This window comes from Sturnira hondurensis, unplaced genomic scaffold (assembly GCF_014824575.4).
Source record: "Sturnira hondurensis isolate 20B ecotype Veracruz unplaced genomic scaffold, ASM1482457v3 Scaffold0000880, whole genome shotgun sequence".
In the NCBI taxonomy this organism is placed as follows: Eukaryota; Metazoa; Chordata; class Mammalia; order Chiroptera; family Phyllostomidae; genus Sturnira; species Sturnira hondurensis.
In genome coordinates, this window is record NW_028073511.1 from 10,696,181 (window position 1) to 10,714,677 (window position 18,497).

General features: G+C 43.3%; 1 protein-coding gene across 1 annotated transcript in view; it reads left to right on the forward strand.

Moving 5' to 3' along the window:
* Nucleotides 1–259: 259 nt before the first annotated feature.
* Nucleotides 260–18,497, forward strand: part of TFAP2D (transcription factor AP-2 delta) — a 56,045-nt gene continuing 37,807 nt past the window's right edge. Inside the window, exons 1-4 of the mRNA XM_037056163.1 lie at nucleotides 260–808; nucleotides 4,229–4,289; nucleotides 14,274–14,439; nucleotides 14,618–14,736. Of these exons, the coding sequence (XP_036912058.1) occupies nucleotides 260–808; nucleotides 4,229–4,289; nucleotides 14,274–14,439; nucleotides 14,618–14,736 (895 nt within the window). The remainder of the gene's footprint in view (nucleotides 809–4,228; nucleotides 4,290–14,273; nucleotides 14,440–14,617; nucleotides 14,737–18,497) is intronic.

Genomic DNA, 18,497 nt, shown 5'->3' on the forward strand with positions numbered 1-18,497 from the left:
TTTCTGTGTGCGTGTGTGTGTGTGTGTGCGTGTGTGTGTGTGTGTGTGTCACCCGCACCTATATAGGGTGGGGGATTTTTTTTCCCGGGCTCTCGACTGTGCGGACGAGGCCACCCACCCCCAGTCCGCCTGCTCGAAAAGGCTGTCTGGCAAAGGCGCTGAGCTGCGGCTGCGGCTCGGCCGGAGCCCTGCGCGCTCACTCTCCTCGGAGAGCCCGAGAAAGCCCCTGGCTCCGGGAGAGCAGCGTCTTGGTTGCACAATGACAAACCTCAAGTTTTTCTGCTCTCCCTTTTCCCCCTCTTCCTTCCAGATACGTCACGACGGATCAAACAGCTACCGTTTGATGCAGCTTGGCTGTCTGGAGTCCGTAGCCAATTCCACCGTCGCCTATTCCTCCTCCTCTCCTTTAACTTACTCCACCACCGGCACCGAGTTCGCGTCCCCCTACTTCTCCACTAACCACCAGTACACCCCGCTCCACCACCAGTCCTTCCATTACGAGTTTCAGCACAGCCACCCGGCCGTCACTCCTGACGCCTACTCTCTGAACTCGCTCCACCACTCGCAACAGTACTACCAGCAGATCCACCACGGGGAGCCCACCGACTTTATTAACCTGCACAATGCGCGGGCGCTCAAGTCGTCCTGCCTGGACGAGCAGAGGCGGGAACTGGGCTGCCTCGATGCCTACCGCCGCCACGACCTGTCCCTCATGAGTCATGGCTCTCAGTATGGAATGCACCCAGATCAAAGACTCCTGCCAGGGCCCAGCCTGGGGCTGGCCGCCGCGGGAGCGGACGACTTGCAGGTAAATAAGCATGCAGTGAATTTGTCTGAGCCCTCCCCTATTCGCCCTCCCCCTCCCGTTCCGTTAATTTTCTGACTGTAAGCAGACTCTCCAAGTCTCTCTCTCTCTCTCTCTCTCTCTCTCTCTCTCACACACACACACACACACACACACACACCACTTATGGGAAGTTATCAAAACAATTAGAGGAGGCGTGTGCCATTCGGCCCCTCTTATTGGATCAAGGCATTTCACCTGGACGCTCCGAAGTCCGGCTGGCTGCCGTTTCCCGCTTTGGGTGGGTCTGCAAGGAAGTCTTTGGTGAATCCACATTTCCGTCCAGGAGGCGGTAGGGTGGGGGAGATCAAGAAGGTTGGGGTTGAGACTACTGGACTCAGAGTAAGACCCGATAAGTTGATGACCAATCGCACCCTCCGTCTGGCGCTTTGCCGGGTCTACCCGTGTGTCTCAGGCATTTGTCCCGGACTGAGCTGCAGGGAGGTTATTAGGAATTGGGAGGGCTGGTTTGTTTTGGGGACGTGAATGGGACCCTGAGCTCTAGCATAAGTTTCACCAAAGGTACTCGATTGATGTGGAGAGCAAAGAATCGCACGTGAAATCCTCAAAGAATGCACCCCAGTGAAAGGATCTGCACAAGGCACCGCCTAATTCTCCGTGCCTGAGAGTGTCCAATCGCACCAGCCAGTTGATTTAAAACTTTATTTTTCTTCTTCGACCTATTAACTTTTGTGTAAGATGCAACTCCTTAAGAAGAAGGAAATGAAGAAATAAGGGGGGGGGGAGATAAATAGGGAGAAAGGAGTAAAGAAAGAGAGAAAACCAAAAGGAAAAAGAGAAAGGGAGGGAGGAATTCAGATACTGTGGAGATCACCACTCGGTTTGCTATCTCTCTCCTACTTTCTTAATGCATTTTTGCATATTATTTGCAACAAAAGAATTTATTTTTGAACCACATTGAACCATTTTGTCACAGCTTCATTTCAAACAAATAAGCTCACAAATGCCCCAAACAGAAAGACATGAATCTGCAACTTCGTTTGGCTGATAATACAACTAGTTCTACCTGTGACTCCCTATTTTTCAGTTGGCACAAAGCTGGCCACCTCCACAGTCGCCATGAGGAAGGCGAGACACTTGGAGAGCACAAGTTGGAGACGCTAGAGATCCCTTGTTGCGCACAGAAAATCTTTTCCCCTCATTTACCTCCAAGCAAGGGGTCGTTTTACAATTGAAGTGAAAGCCCTTACAGTCACAACAAAGAGCCATTGCCGCAAGATCGGCGCACAAGAAAAAAGACTTGGCTCCATAAACCTTGACTTTCTACATTTATATTCACAAAATAATTTTCTATGCTCAGGGCATTTTTACATTTTTCACAAGGATTCTCTTATGTCTCAAGGGGGGGGAAATCTGCTATTCAATGCTTAGCTCAACTAAAACCTATTTACTCCTTTTAATAGCCGCGTCTGCTGCTGATTTTTTTGTATCTGTACAAATTTTTTTTCTGTGCTAGGCACAAAGCCGGGCATTTTTCAAAAGAGGGGATTAGAACATTTGCAAGCACCAGACAAAGAGCGAATCCCATGCAAAAGAACACCGTAGTTTATCCAATTTTCGACTTAGTGCCATTCAACTGGTCATTTATGCAGTGTCATCCGACCAAACAACATGTTTTACTTACAAGGAGGGAAAGTTTGTTAAGTGAAAAGTCCAAGATTTGTTTTTTTTTCCTACAAAAATAAATATCCAAACGGTGCGCCAGAGAATAGACGGGAAAGGGTTCACTCCTTCGGAGAGCTCTGCAGCCTCCTGCCTTCTATATTTCAGATAATTTGAAGCCTTTTTCCCCAGTCTATGTATTTTGTAATACTTTTATCTTTTTTTCTATTTATTACTCATACTGAGGGAATATTCATGCTGAGAGTAACATTCCAAGATACTAGAAGAAACCGAGGCGTATTGTATACTCTCCATTAATGTATCTATGTCTATAGGCATATCTCTCTCTATATATATATATCATTTTCTATATGTGTATATATGGAGAAAGTTGTAAGTCTGGAGAGTCATTTTCTTTCACTCCTCCTGGACTTAGGCAGCAGAATAAAAAAGAAAGAGAGAAAAGTCATAGGTACTTTTAAAATGAGAAATGGGAGGGGGATGTGTGGGAGAAGCCCGTCTCTCTCCTTTTATTTCTTCCTTTTTAAAACATTCATCAGCATATGCCTCATTTCAAATGCAACAAATGTAAATATACTTTTCCCTGCACAGAATTTTAAGTAAAAGTCCAATGGTTTGGAGGGCGGTCTAAGTCTGCCTAACAGATGCAAACAGTCTTGTGGCTTCAGTTCCATCTTTGAGTCCCCTAAAAAGATTTGCTATGGCCAACAAAGGAAACTGTCACACCTTTTCCCATCACTGCTTTAATTTATGCTCAGTTTCCAAGTTTTTTTTTTCATATTGATTTGATAATCACTTTAAGGCAGAACAGTTAAAATAAGAAAGAGCTCGTGAGTCAGTTGAAAAGGGGGCTCTTACAGGCCTGCCTCAATATGGTGAAAATGGGAAAGCGAGAGGGAGCCAGGGCTGTAAAGGTTGTTTTGTAAAGTGGGTTTTTATTATGCACCGACTCTCTCCGCATTTACTTAACTCTTCACGGGCTGTTGGGTAGGTTAACACCCTTCAAGGCCTCTTTCATGTCCAATACCTCGTTTGTTTGTAAAGGAAAATGAGCCTTTAACACATTTGGACTCAGAAAAAAAAAAAAGACACAGAGAGAGAAAATTTTATTTTTCTTAATCAAAAATCAGCAAACCCTTACCTTCTTCCCAGTTCAAATGATCTCTCAATCCATTAGGAGCCTAAAGATCTAGAGTGAGTGCACCTGAGTGTGTTTCTTCTGTAGGGCCCATTTTGGGTAGCATTACAGGATGCACCTTCACTTGGGGTAAAGCAGAACATTCATGAGATAACTCGAATCTTCCACTTGAAATGGTTCCTCTGAGCTCCCAAGAAACCTGCAGTGCCAAACTTGACATCTTCAATGTAATTTGTTTCATGCAGAAACTGCTGTAGAAACTGTATATGTGCTAGGTGCCTTGATGGGAACTCAAAGGGTTTCTCATTCACCTATGCCAAGATGAAAAGCACTAAGGCCTTTGAAGTGTAATATTTTATGGTGTTGTCAAATGCATACTTTAAGATTTATACAACTTTTAGACTGTGGTTTTCTGGCCATTTCCCCCCTTAAAACAATGCATGCTGCTGAACTTGCTTCAGCTCAATGGTTGCTTTCAAGTGTCTACTATGGGGCTTTGTGAATATAAGGTTCAGGGTTGGGACAGACTGAAAGACTTAACTCATGTGGGCATAGCTATTAGTATCAATTTGAGTGATTTTATTTATTTTTCTTTTATTAAGGGCTCTGTGGAAGCCCAGTGTGGGCTTGTTCTCAATGGCCAAGGTGGAGTGATAAGAAGAGGTAAGTAACAACCTGTTAAAACTAAACATTCTTTTCTTATCTATTACTTCATTTTGAAGATCCAGTGGTGCTTTTAAACATCAGACATCTTGCCTGATGATTAAGAAAACAATCACTCTTGGTCGATTACTCTTGTCTCATGCAAGTGCACCCACATTTAAAAGCCTCCTTTTCTGCACCAAGGCTTGAACTGAGCCTGTGCCCAAAAGACTTATGATAGAAGAGATTGGCAGTTTCTTAGAGAACAGTGACAGAATCAAAGTTCAAGACAAAAAGAAAATCTTTCTCACAGCCCCTTTCCTCGTCGTGGAGCAGAATTTCTAGTCTTTTTTAGTCCTAAATGTGCCAGCCACAGCCTGGGTATTTGAGGTGATGGTGTTAGCTTAAGGCTTTGAAGGATTTTATGAAAGGATAGATTCATTGAGGCTGCAGGGAAGGCTAATGAAACACCAACATTGTAGCTGCCCTTATTTTTCTAAGTGTCCTGAACATTTCTTTGAGGGAGGGTGGTAGGGGGAGGTGGTGTTAACTGTACTGGATAAAGCTTTCTTGTTCCCATCTGTTGAAGAAAACATCTGAATCCAGAGTTAGCCATGGAATTGGTTGGTGGGTGCAGGGAGGCAAGAGTAGGGAGCTGTTGATTTTGGCTCAGACACTGAAGGGAGCTGTGTCTCAGATGTTCCATTTTGACAAAAGGTTTTGAACTATGACATTTTAAGGGCCTCAAGGCAGTGCAGATTTTGCTTGCTTTCCACTTAACTGTACCCAGAGCCTCTGAAGCACATTTTCCTAGCAAGCTGAGTAACCCGAGGAGCACACAAGGCAAAGGGGACCAGCTGTTATCCCAACTTCATACGAATTAATAAGATGTGGCCTATTCACCAGGACTAATTCCAGCTCCAGGGCTGCAGTTGTCTTTAGTAACTGAACCACTAAAGACTGGGTCTTCTGATGACACCAAATAAATGTGCTTCAGCCCCTCTCCCACTTTTTCAAAGCTCTTGTAAAGATTCCAAAGAAATGCATTGACAGAGAGCATTGGATTCCTTCGTGTTTAAACTCCAGGTTTTTCAACCCTATGTCCATTGTGAAACTCCATTTAAATTGAGGGGAAAAGAAAACAAAGAGTGGTTTCCTTTTGAAACTTGACTATTATCATAATGGATATTTGAAACTTCCATCAAATGGAAAAAATAGATATTTAATTCTGTTGTTTTACCCCATGAATATTTGAAAACTATTTTCTTAAAGAAAGCTGCTAGTGTTGCTTCACAATTTTTTTTTTTTAATGAGCAATATTAAGCTTGTCAGCCAGGCCAATACTCAGCCATATTGATGTGACATGAAATAGGCCCAAGACTAGCAAAAAGTGAAATAAAATATGCACCCTGTTGCGGGGAGGGGTTAAAAGTACAGAGTAAAGAGGGGACCAAATAAGAGGGGCTGGTCCAGGTCAGTTGGGGCTGTCACACTGAAGGTGAGGCCAAGCACTCTGGATGTACGAAGGTGTCGGTGGTGCTGAAGGACAGCGCCACTAATTAGCGCCGGGAGCCGGCTCCTCCCAGGGTCCCACTGGCGCTACTGCGGTGTTTGAGTTCAGCCTCGCACTTGATCACCTTCTCAATTGCTTGTAAATTGCGTCATATCCTACAATAGCTGACAGAGGGTGGGGATTATTAAAGGTCAAAGGTGGGAGCTGAATGTGAGGTGGCTGTGTAATCAGTTGAATTTTCGAGGATATCCTAAGGAACTCCCCCGTTCCGCCATTCTCCAAAAATCCCAACTCTCTTGGGTAACTACAAGTAGAAAGTCTTATCAGATCCAGAAATGGTCTCCCTTAGGTGATGATTTACTGTTCTTGTAGCATTCGGTGCCAACTCACTTCACCAAAAATTTTTTTTAAATTAAATTCTGTTGTTTTAAATCAAATATTGCTCTTGTGACCAGTGTGTGTCTCTAAAGAGAAAGGGGGGAGTAACTTGGGGTTTTTTTTTTCCGTCTGTATTGTTGGACTAAACCCCACCCTGTGGAGGAATTCAGATTATAACTGCTGAATGTATTCCTTTTCTGTGAGTCTTAAAGATAAGCCAATTAACTTGGTGATAGCCCTGGAGATCAGGGTGTGCTGACATGTTTACTGGGAGCGGATCAATGTTCACGACAATTTACAGGTGGATAGCAAGGGCATCCAGGAAGTCTTGCGTTAGAAGGTGGTGTGTGTCCTGCTGCAGGTCACCCAGCTCTTCATCTCAGGACTCCCAGTTTTTGAAGAGAAGCTAAGGAAGCCTCTTCTCTCTATTGTCCCAGTAGTGCATGGAATCCTTGCTATTGATAGCTCTAGTTCCCTTTGTTTTGCAGAAATCTCGAAGACCTGAACTCCCACTCTCTGTGGTACCACCTTGTGGTGTGCCAGCTCAGGTGGGAGTGTCTCTCTATGCTAATCCATGCTTTACAGGTAACTCTCCACATGAAACATAATTTCTTGAAAAGTAAAACTTCTCACCATTTTCCTTCTGCTGAGGTCTTGGATAAACTTACATTTCTAATGATTTCCAGATATTGTAGGAGAAAAAAATAGATTTCACTTCCAAAGGCCCCCCAAAGAAAAACAGATTCCTAAATGCCCTACCTGAGTTCCCCAGGGAGAGACTGTCTTAGTTTGCAGTGGTGTGTGTGTGTGTGTGTGTGTGTGTGTGTTGGGGGAGTTCCCATTTTTTAAATTTGGCCACTTCTAAAGGTAAAGATCAAAACAACACTTCCCTGGCTCTCTTTGGTAAGTGGCAGTTACATTGTTTTGCCTATAATGAAGGCCCACCAGCCGGAGAAAGAGCGAGAGTGGGGGCAGCAGTGAGGTAATTACCACCTAGATAAAATATTTGCCACCGCCTCGGAGGTGCAGCTCCCCGTGCGCTCACTCTCGGTTAATGGTGTGCGCGATTTTGCCTGCAGCTCCGCCACTCCAACCATCAGAACCAATAATCTTTACTTTACCCTGTGCTCGGGTATCGATAGCTTCTCTCGCCTCCGGCGTGGGCTTTGATATGTTAATATTTCTGAGTAGCAAATTCTGCAGAGATCATATTAATGTTGTACGTACAGAGTGGAGCTTTGCCTTCATTGAATATTCAGATACTGGGTTTCAAAAGGCATCTCTTGAAGAAATGAGGCTTCTATTTACAGAAGTCGTCTGTGTTTTTAATCACTAAAAAAAAAAAAGAAAGAAAGGAAAACCCCACTCTTCTTATCCCCAGGAATCTTCTGAGACTCCCTTACGACACCCTCCCCTTTGTCAGGCGCTGGCCCCTTTCATTTCTCACTCTGAGAAGACAATAGTAGGAGCACAATGTTGGTGATGACGAGGACGATGATGGTAAAGCTAATAATGAGTGGACCCATTATTGGATCCGATTGGAATCGGAGGGGCAGGGGTTCCATTGGGCAGGGACCGGTGGCCTTCAGAGCAGGATGCAGGTGAAATGAGAAAACCAGTTTTCCCATATTTGGGCGGAAAGTGACATTTTGGCCCTGGTCTTTTTTTGTGAAATCCGGACGACAAACTCAAAAAAAAAAAAAAAGAAGAAGAAGAAGAAAGGCGAAAATGAAACAAGCGAAGAGGGGACGCTCCCTGGTTTCGCTTTGTGATCACTCTGCCTTGCAGCCCCAGGCTAATTTCAGAAGCTTAAATACCGCCATAGCCTCTGGGCCACGCAGAGCGGGAGCGGACCCGGCCACGGGCAGGCTGGAGCGCTTTCCGGATTGCCCGTGGCTACACAAAATACAAACTACTTTGAATCAAAACATTTGGGGGGAATTAATACAATGTGAACTCTACCCGTTTTCAGAGAGCTGGAGTTTGTCAGATCGCTTAGAGGTGACTGGCACGCCAAGGCGGAGGCATTTGCGCTATGGTACAAACATTGTCGGATCTGATTTCAGTTTTTAAAAATGCTCTGGTGAAACGGAGCATAGAACCCATTGCCTGGTCTGCCAGTAACAGGGTGGATGGCTCTGAGTGCTTCTCCCTTCCGCAGCTTTCACGGCTGCCCACAGAGGCTGGTCGGGCAGGAGGATGTGCTTTCCCCCACTTCTTAGCGTTTCTCCAGGCCCCTGAGCTTTGGAGAGATGTAGTGAGGGCCTTTGGGTCTTTCATCAGTTCCTGGAAGGAGTGAGATTGGAGGAGGGTGGGAAGATTTGTGCCCCTTCTTTTGTCAGAGTCCCTAGGATCTCTCTTTACTTGAATACCCAAAACGAATTCCTATGGCGTATTCATTGTGCAAATAAAGCCAGAGATATACCTGGAGCCTCGCCTGCTTCATTAGGCCTTAAGTATAGGTGCTGAAGTTTCAGAATTCAATCACCTTCATATGAAGCCTAAAATTCATATACTAGAAGATCTAGATGTATGGTTTATTGCAAATATATTTTGTGGGAATGGGAGGGCTGCTTTTCCATAGCTACTGCCTTCTCTCTAATTTCCTTTTTGCTTTGAAAATCACCAAAATCCAAAGCACCCACTGCGTTGAAAAATGGGGACTAATTTCCCTCCACCCCAACACACACACACACACACACACACACACACACACACACACACACTGCCGCATTAAACCAGTAGGTCTTCGCTTGCAGATATCACTTTCTTTTGTTCTGCCTGCACCGAGTGGAATCTGCACCGAGAGGAGCGCTTTCAGACCTGGTAATCCAGTTATACCTGTATATCCTCCCCACAACAGAGCAATTCACTGCTCAAATGGCATCTGAGGCCTATTTGATTACAATTAAGCCTGCATCCCTTTGTTATTTGATTACAATTAGTATCTGCTGCTATGGGGACAGCGGATTACTTGGAGGAATTGGGATTGAGAAGGGCAAGAGGCTAGAGGGGAAGCCGCGGAGAAAGGTTTTACCCACCTAGTTTAAACGCTTACCTCGAAGAAATGCACCCGTAGAACAAACTGGGACAGGAAACTCCTGTAATCGCTTACACATTTTTAATGTGTCAGAAAAAAACGAGCGATCACTGGAGATGAAGAAGGGGAGGAAAAAAAATCCCTGCCGTTTGTATTTCTTTCATTTGAATTGTAAACATCTGTTTGGCTGTAAGGCGAACAGAACATTTATTTTGCTCTCAAGATTTCGTCTAATTATGTCAACACTGAAGCGGCGGCGTGCGGGGCGGTGCTGTGGCTTTGGAGAGGCTGCGCGCACAAGCCCCGCTCCCGGAAGCCCGCCGGGAAGCAGTGATCACACCTGGAGAATGCGCGGGGCCTCTCTGTTCTCCCACTGGGGAAGCACCCAGTGGGGGCGCACGGCTTGGAGGCGGCTTTGAGGGCGCCAGGGGAGCCGCGGTTCCTTGGAGAACTGCAGTGGCTGTTTCCTCTGCCCTGATTGCCTGGGATGGGAAGAGTAAAAAAAAAAAAAAAAAAAAAAGAGTCCAAGCCTCAGCGCTTGGCTCTCTATCTGGTAGCGGCGCAAAAGGTGGGTTGAGACACCGTCATTCTCCAAGGCTAGCACACAGTGACTGATGAACACAATTGTGGGGTCGGGTGGCTTTTCCTCCGGGTGCCGGGCACGCATGCATCCATTTCCTGTTGCGCCTCCTCACTAGCTGGGGAAAGAAGCAGAGCAGCTGTGAGCATCCCCGTTTTTCAGATGAGCAGACTGAGTTTCAGAGTTACTCTCATAGAGTCGAATGGATCGCTAGTTGGTCTGCCTATTACTTGCAGTCCAGTCCTCTTTCCACTCCCCCACACCGTGCCTCTAGGCACAGGGCCAGAAATTTCCAACTAAGCCAAAAAGGGCGCAGCCCCGAACCCCAGCTTCTTCTGGCAGCTGGATGATCTGCATCTAGATATTCTGTGCGTGGTTTTGTCAAACAGTAAATCCTTGGCCGACTTTTTCCTATAGCAATGGCAAAGTTAATCCCTTTTATGATTGTCGTGTCCTAGACAAGTGACCTTGAGTAGATAGTCCCTGATTTCTTATGCTGTTACTATAGCTACCCATCTAAGTTTGCAGGATCACTGGAAATAGAAAGCTCTATCTCCAGGTTTCAATTTTAAAATTAATGACCTTTGTGGAAGTATTGCTCCTGTGCACTGTGAATGTAAAAGGGATGTACTCCAGAGAAGTTCTGTGTGAGGACCTGGCTGTGGCACCAGAGACACCCCTAACTGGAGTGCTGGGTTTAGAGTGAGTATTGCTAATGTCAGTAAGAGCTGACATACAGCGCAGACACCATGAGGAATTTCTCCTAGTAACACTGGCAATTAACACTGTAAATGGCTCAGCATGGTTGACTTTCATGACTTTCCTTCTCTGAAATGTCATCATTGCCTTTAGTATTCTGGATTTCCTTAAAGAATTCCCACCTCCCTAGAACCTTCATTCGAGATGCAAAACTCTCTCATTATGTTGACCTTTTACTTTGTAATTCTTTCCTAAAAAGAACAAAGAAAAAAAACACTAGGAAGAAAAAAAATCAGGTTCCTCACACTGCTGTAAACTTTACAAGTTGCCAAATCTTTAGCCAGGACAAGAGAGTTCCCCAAGGCTGCAGCAATGCCAAGTATCAAAGCAACAGAAATTCCCTTTAAAGATGCTGTGACATAAAAAATAAAAGACTCTAGAGTTGATGGCTAATATGAATACAAAATAAATCCTCCAGGCAATTTGTGTGTGCATAAGGCATACTCTTAACGTGCAGCCTGTGTAACTTACCTAATAAATGCGTTGGAGCATAAGCCAGGAGCCCAATCCCGGGATGCGGGAGAAAAAGAGTTGGGGTCCAGAGAGTTAGCACTTAGTTGGGTAGGACACCCGTGACTTCCCTGGGAGCAGCTGGTGTTTAGCACATGGGGTTTCCCTTTGCCAGAGGGTGCTTCCTCCAGCTGGGCAGAGCTCGGTTTCACTCTTTTTACAAAAATTGTAATATTCTGCATCTTTCTAAATTAAGTTTTTAACCCACTGTAGATTGGTAAAGATAGCAGAGGTCTATAATTGTGTCCTTTCCCTTAGCAATCAGGAAAATATGTGCACAAGCCCACTCTTACTCAGAGTAAACTTGAGACACACTGGGTGAGTGAGATTCCTTGTGCCCTCAGTTGTGCCCTGGCCAGTGTGCAAGGGAAGAGGCTTTATGTAAGAATATGCATTTGCTTATGATTCATATTGAGCATGGACGGAGGCCCATTTTCAGTAGAGGGCTATTGAAGTTTGATTATAGACATTATTATTTCTTTGTTTTAATACTTTTGCTTTAGATGACCTCACAGCGACCTAAATTCCAAAGTTTTCAGGTTCATGATTCTCACAGTATGAGAGAACACTAAAACCCAGATTCACTGATATCTGGCTTATTTTCATGTTCATCTCAACTTTTGAGAGGTCATGAGTTTGTTTTTCAAATGTTCTAGGCACAAAATATATAAACATCTGTAAACAAAAGTATAATCATGTTTTTGAGCCCAGAAATCTTGGAAAACTATTATTATTATTGCACTCCCCCTTATTCAAGATTTTACTTTCAATTACCCAAGGTCTACCGAGTCTAAAAATATTAAATGGAAAATTCCAGAAACAAACAGTTCATACATTTTAAATTCTATGGCATTCTGAGTGGTGTGATGAAATCTTGTGCTATTCCACTCAGTCTTGCCCTGGAAGTGAATCACCCCATTGTCCAGTGTACCCAGGCTCTGCAGGCTATCTGCCCATTAGTCACCTAGTAGTCATCTATCTGGGTTATCAGATCAACTGTTGCTATATCACAGTGCTTGTATTCAAGTAACCCGCATTTAACTTACAGCCCCGAATCCAAGAGTAGTGATGCAGGAGATTCAGATATGCCAAGGAGAAGTAGTAAGTGTGTGCATATATAGGAAAAAGCATTGTATGTATAAGGTTTGGTGTATAAGGTTTCAGGCTTTCGCTAAGGGTCTTGGATCATATCCCCTGTGCATAAGGTGGGGATATTATATTATTATTTTTTCTTTTAAAATCATCTCTGAGAATGCCAGGTGGGGATGGACAGGCACATTTTTATTTCTGTCTCCTGAGGAAGGCATTTTTATGGTTTCCCATGGTGTTTGCTACAAGTTTAACACCAAAAAAAAGGATTTCAGTTTCACAACTGAGATTATGGCCTCTCAGATTTTAACTGAGGCCAGGTTTCCAGGCACTAGCATTGGCAACTTAGCTAAGTGTACAGAACCCACTTTCTAGCCTGGAGTGGGCTAGCTCCTCTGATGTTCTCTATGTCCTCTGTTCTGTCTTTGAGGGACATGCAGAGTGACCACAAGCCTCAGGATGCTTAAGGAGAAAGACGTTGGTCCCAGCACCTTCAGAGGCAATTCAGATGACTGAGAGCCAGCCAGAAGGAATTCCAGAAAGTAGAGGGATAGAAACACTCTAAGAGAGTAGGTCAGGGTCAGCCTGGGGTCCCCCCAGGTCCAGGACCCCTTTCCCTTTTTACAATATCCTCCCAGGTTCCTTAGCCACTGTGCCCAGAATCTGAATACCATACATAGTACCAACATAACTTTTCATCTGCGTTGCTTAGTAAAGGAGGGCAGGAGTTATGTGAGATGTCAGTGAGCCCTAGACCAGTGCTTCTCAAACTCTGATGCACACATGAACCACTGAAGGGCTTTATCATGAGGATTCTGACTCAGGATGTCTGGGGTTGGATGTGAGATTCTGCATTTCTAACAAGCTCCTAAGAGATTCCAGTTAAGAATAGCCCTTTGAGTAAAAAGATTTTGGACAATACTCCCTCGACCATTTTTCCTCTTCCACCTACTTTTTCTTTTTTTTTTTTTCCTCATAGAACTTTGCCCTTTCCTGGAACTGGGTCCAAATCTGATGAACACAAATGTATGCTCAAAAAAGCAAACTTTGAATTTGACCTTGACACTGAATCTCAGAAGGTCTCCCTCAGACTTCTCAGTGGCTTGGGATGGGGGGAAGGTGCTGAGAGCAGCCTTGGATCCCAGGGCTACACAGCCACTATGTTAGCAATGTGGACATGGGCTCAGGGATTTTGCAGTGAAGGAGGACTGAGCAGCAGGGAACGCCCATCTTGGGTCCTCAAGTCCACTTCAGCTGCCTAAGGTTAGGGGATGTACTCTGTTTTTCCTGGAGGACAGCGAAGCTCAGAGGACGTTCTGGACCTCGGAGACAGAACATTTCTGCTCCAGGAGGAAAACTGCTTTGGTGATTTTGCTGTTATCATTATCTTTGCTTTGTTCACTAATTGTAGTAATTGGCCACTAACATTTAATAGGTCACTGTTACTATGTTCTCAGTCACATGTTGTGTTTGACCCTGTATGCTGATCGGGAGCGCTGACATATGGTAGAGGGACTTGACCTATCATCTGCCCACATGGGTTGGAAGTTTCTGGCAGTGGGCAAATCATTATCACTGGTGCCTGGTGACTGAGTAACTCTGAGGCCTGTAGTTGGTAGAAGTACACAGGAAAGGTGTCGGTGGCTCTCAAACATTTTGGAAGAGCTTTAAAATTTTTTATTTATATATTAAATCATGGATAAAATATCCATGTCTGGGGGTGCATGTGTGCACACACAGGTATACACACAGCCATGGAAAAATAATACCCACTCTTTGCTTTGGTTAACTGCGGGGAATTTGGGGGTTTTCATTAATTGAAATGTTTTTTGGTGTGGGTGATGTCAAAATTAACACTGATGGGTTAGCCAACAGTCCACAAGTTGCTAATTTCCCCCAACAATTAAAACAATCTGTCACAAACATTTCCTGTATGATATCTGAAGGACAAAATGTTGAGTGTTATTTGAAATGGCCTCTTCAGAGTAGCTTTTTGAGCTGATTCAGTTGAGGTAGGTATAAGGAAAGTTGTGCCCTGCATCTCCAAATCCTGAGGAGTGCCTTGATATTCACTGTCTTCCATGCAGTTCCCTTCTCTCACTGTGATTAATATATAATGTACTTTTTCCTCCAAAGGTGGTACCTGTGTGGTCAACCCCACAGACTTGTTTTGCTCTGTCCCTGGCCGTTTGTCCCTTCTCAGTTCTACTTCCAAATACAAAGTGACCATTGCTGAGGTGAAGAGGCGCCTCTCACCACCCGAATGCCTCAATGCTTCACTCTTGGGAGGCATTTTGAGGAGGTAAGATGAAGTTGATTTCTGGCACTGTGGGTCTCCTAACTATGCGGATACCACACTCCCCAGCCCTCAGCCCTTGCATCTTTTGTCAGACATTGAATTCCCCAAGTGGTCCAGACTTCTCACCTCTTACCTCAGAGTGTCAACCACCAAAACCTAGTTTTTATTTGTTTTGGGACAGAGCAAAGTCCAAGAATGGGGGCCGCTGCCTGAGAGAGAAGCTGGATCGGCTTGGCCTAAACTTGCCGGCAGGAAGACGGAAAGCAGCCAATGTTACCCTCCTCACTTCCTTAGTTGAAGGTATGTCTTTTCAGCTCTGCAAAGTAACCGTGGAGAGGTAGCAATTCTTTGAAACTCGGGATTTGTAGAATATGCTGTTTAAGTTGTGTTTATACCAGCAATATTGAACCTTTTTCATCTCATGGCACACATAAACAAATTACTAAAATTCTGCAGCATAGCCCTGACAGGTGTACCTCAGTTGGTCAGGCATTGTCCCACAAAGCAAAGGGTCACTTGTTCAATTTCTGGTCAGGGCACAAGCCTGGGTTGTAGGTTCTGTCCCCGGTCAGGGCATGTGTGAGACGTAACTACCTGATCGATGTTCTCTCTCACATCAGTGTTTCTCTCCCTCTCTCCCTCCCTCCCCCTCTCTCTAAAAATAAGTAAATAAAATCTTTTAAAAATTCTGTGGCATATCAAATATATATTTTTTTCTGATCTGGCAAAAATATGTATAATTTTTCTTCATTCACACCAGATAGCTATTGTTGTATTAGCTGTTATAATTTTCTTATTTGACAATTTAAAGGAAAAATGGTCAATAGCCAGTGAATAAATAGCCAGTGGTAAATAGTCAGGTATTATATGTTTTAAAAATTGTCTAAAAAATTCTTGTTGCACACACTTGAAAATCACTGGTCAATACTATTAAGCAAGGTAGTTGACATTTACAATTGAAATTTCCAATTCACCTTAATAATTATTAATTATACTTAATATTACATAAAGCTCAGATAATTCATAATATTATTTAATTTACTGATCTTGGCAATAATACGGAAGAATACAACAGAACTTGAGGTAGTTTAACAAGTATACCCTAAATATCAGCAACAAAAATCCGCTGTATTATTGTCATTTTTATTGTTTATTTCAGAGTTCAGATAAGTTTGACTTAACTCACTATAATTCAGTGCAACATGACCTACAGGATAAATACTGTAGTAACCCTTTATAAAGAGTTCGCAGTAGTCTAGGCATGTTACTGAACCTGAAAACTCATTGTTTTAACCGAGTAGCTGTCTAAAGTGCTGTGACGTCCCATGGCTTTTTGGGTGGACAACCCGAGTCACAGAAAGGCTCTCGGTAACCAGTGGGGTAGGGGCGGTGGTGGGAATCTATTTCCAGAAATTACTTTTCCCATTTACCTTTTCCCCTTTGTTTCTTCTATGAGGACTAAACTTTACATGTTCTTGCTCAATCTTCTTTTAAGAAGAAGTGTTATTGAAGATTCATTTTTAACTTTGTGAGGGAGCTTTGGAATGTCAAAGGTGAATTCTTCCATAACTCAGAATACTATTGCTTTAAATAGGAACAAAGAGGCTTTTCGCCAAGACTCGCTTAAACGTGCCTGTGACACTATTCTTATGCTGGTTACTCACTTGTCTATAAGGCACTATAGGAGTGAAAAGTGAGTAAAACACATAGACAAACGTCTCATTTTTCCCGATTATCAATATATAAGACTTACTGTACAAGTTTGTGAAGTAGTGTGTTCTTGACACTTGTCTTGGAAAGATGCCTTGGTGATTTTGCTGTTAACAGTCATCCTTGCTTTGTTCCCTAATTGTAATGATAACAACCACAGTGTTAATATTGTTAGCCACAAACATATAATAAGTATTATTATTACTGTCTTCTGCGGCTGACACTGAGAGCTGACGTGTAGCAAAGGGAGTGGACCGGTCACCCATCTACAGTGGGTGAGGAGAGGCTGGGGATCGGGGAGGGCAAAGTAGAAAAAAATGACTAATAATCAATTCTAAAAGGAGGTAGACTAAAAGGAGGTAGACTTCTGCTCAATTTAAGTGAAAACATCATTAAAATGATAGCTATTTAACAGTAGAACAAAATGCTTGTTCAGGATGTAACAGGAAACATCAGTGTTATTGAAGAGTCATATGGTTGGTGGAACTTGGTTGGTTCTTACACCTAACCCCACAGTAGAATCAACAGAGAGGTTTATTTAAAATGCCTGGGTCTCATCTCTTAACTCACTGAAACCATTCTCTGGTGGTATGGCCCAGGCATTTAAGAAACCCCCAGTGATTCTGATATATAATGAGGTTGAAGGGTCATTAATCTGAATGAGTTTTGAGACCTTTCTACTTCATAGGATGGACTGACTATGAATCCTTAGGAAATTTGTAGCCAATGTGAAAAGTAAAGGCCTTAAGATTTTTCTCCAACAGGTCTGTGAATGTATTGGCCAGTACAAACTGAAAAATCATAAAAGGACATATTCACAGTTCTTCTTATTGATTGTTAGAGTAGCCCAAAGCACTGGAGTATCCTGTGTGGGAGTCAGGGACCGCTGCTAAGCGGGAGGATGCAGGTTAAATATGTGAAATCCCAGCACGATCTGGTGCTCTTGCCATCTACTCTTCCAGCTGCCTCCCCATCACAAAGCACCTCACTGGTGTGCTGTGCATTTGGCCTCTGTTTACAGAGGAGTCACAGCAGCCTTTGCTGCTGGAACTCAAGATTTCGTTCTTTCCAAATACAATTTAGTTTAGTCAGACGCTTTTGACATCCCCAAAATACTCACAACGTAGAGAAATATATCTTTTAGGGTTGAATTTCAGACACTTTGATAGAACAGAGGAAAAAAGATTTAGGGGAAAAGGGATCTTTTCCATCTCTCAGCTACCCACATATTACATTATGATCCTCAAATGCGTGCTGTCTTACACACACGCGCACACATTTTGTTTCATCTCTGCTATGTTTTCTGATACTTTTTTCTATTCTATATTTTTGCATTCTATTTCATTGCTGATTGTATACCCACTAAATTTATTTCAAGACTCTTTGTTGAGTCATGGGTCATGACCCACAGTTCAAAAAAACTACAAGTTTTTAGAACACAAGGAAAACTTAATATACGAAGAACAGGGATATTCCACCTAAATCAAAATAACCTTCACTGTAACCCCGGATGACAAGAGCAGCTTCGTTGTTTAGGACTCTTCTATTTATCGATATTCCCACAGTTCAGGTGGGTTAGAGGTGACAACAAGATGCCATGTGCTGCATTAGGCTCAGAGTCCTCAGAGTCCTGTAGGGGATGCCAGAGGTAAGCAGAATAAAGATGACCCAACTCTCATTTATCCACCTGTTAGGGTATTGACACAGTCAGTGTTTCTCTTTGGCACTTTTATTACCTTGATTCTTTCTGTGCTAACATGGGTCTGATTCAGTCAGTTCAAGTTTGTTTTGCTTGTGCAGTGTTGGGTGGTAACTTAAAACTTCACCATGTCTATCAGTTACTGTGAATATAAGACTTTGAAATAAAGGGGTTTGGGGGTAATATTTTTCCTCCTCAATCAAAATTTTTGCAAAAGCCAGCAACTTTTTAGGTTAATTTTTTTTTAGAAATTCTAAAACTAGATGGACCATCAAAAATGGTCCATCAGCTTTCTTATAAATCTATGTTTATGGGAAAGATTACTTATTTTTTTCACCATTTTAAAATTGATATCTCCCCCTTCTCTCCTGCGTTTTCTACATGAACTCATATATACATTTTAATCACCATATCATTTTAATCACAATTAGCTTTTCTTAAATGTCTGTTCCATCTTTGATTAAAATGTTTAGCCCCAGCTAGTGTGGCTCAGTGGATTAAGCATCAGCCTGCAAACTGAAAGTTTTTTGTTTCAAATTGCTGGTTTGATTCCCAGTCTGGGCACATGCCTGGGTTGCAGGCCAGTTCCTCAGTTGGGGACATTTGAGAGGCAACTGGTGTTTCTCTCGCTCTTTCTCCCTCCCTTCCTCTC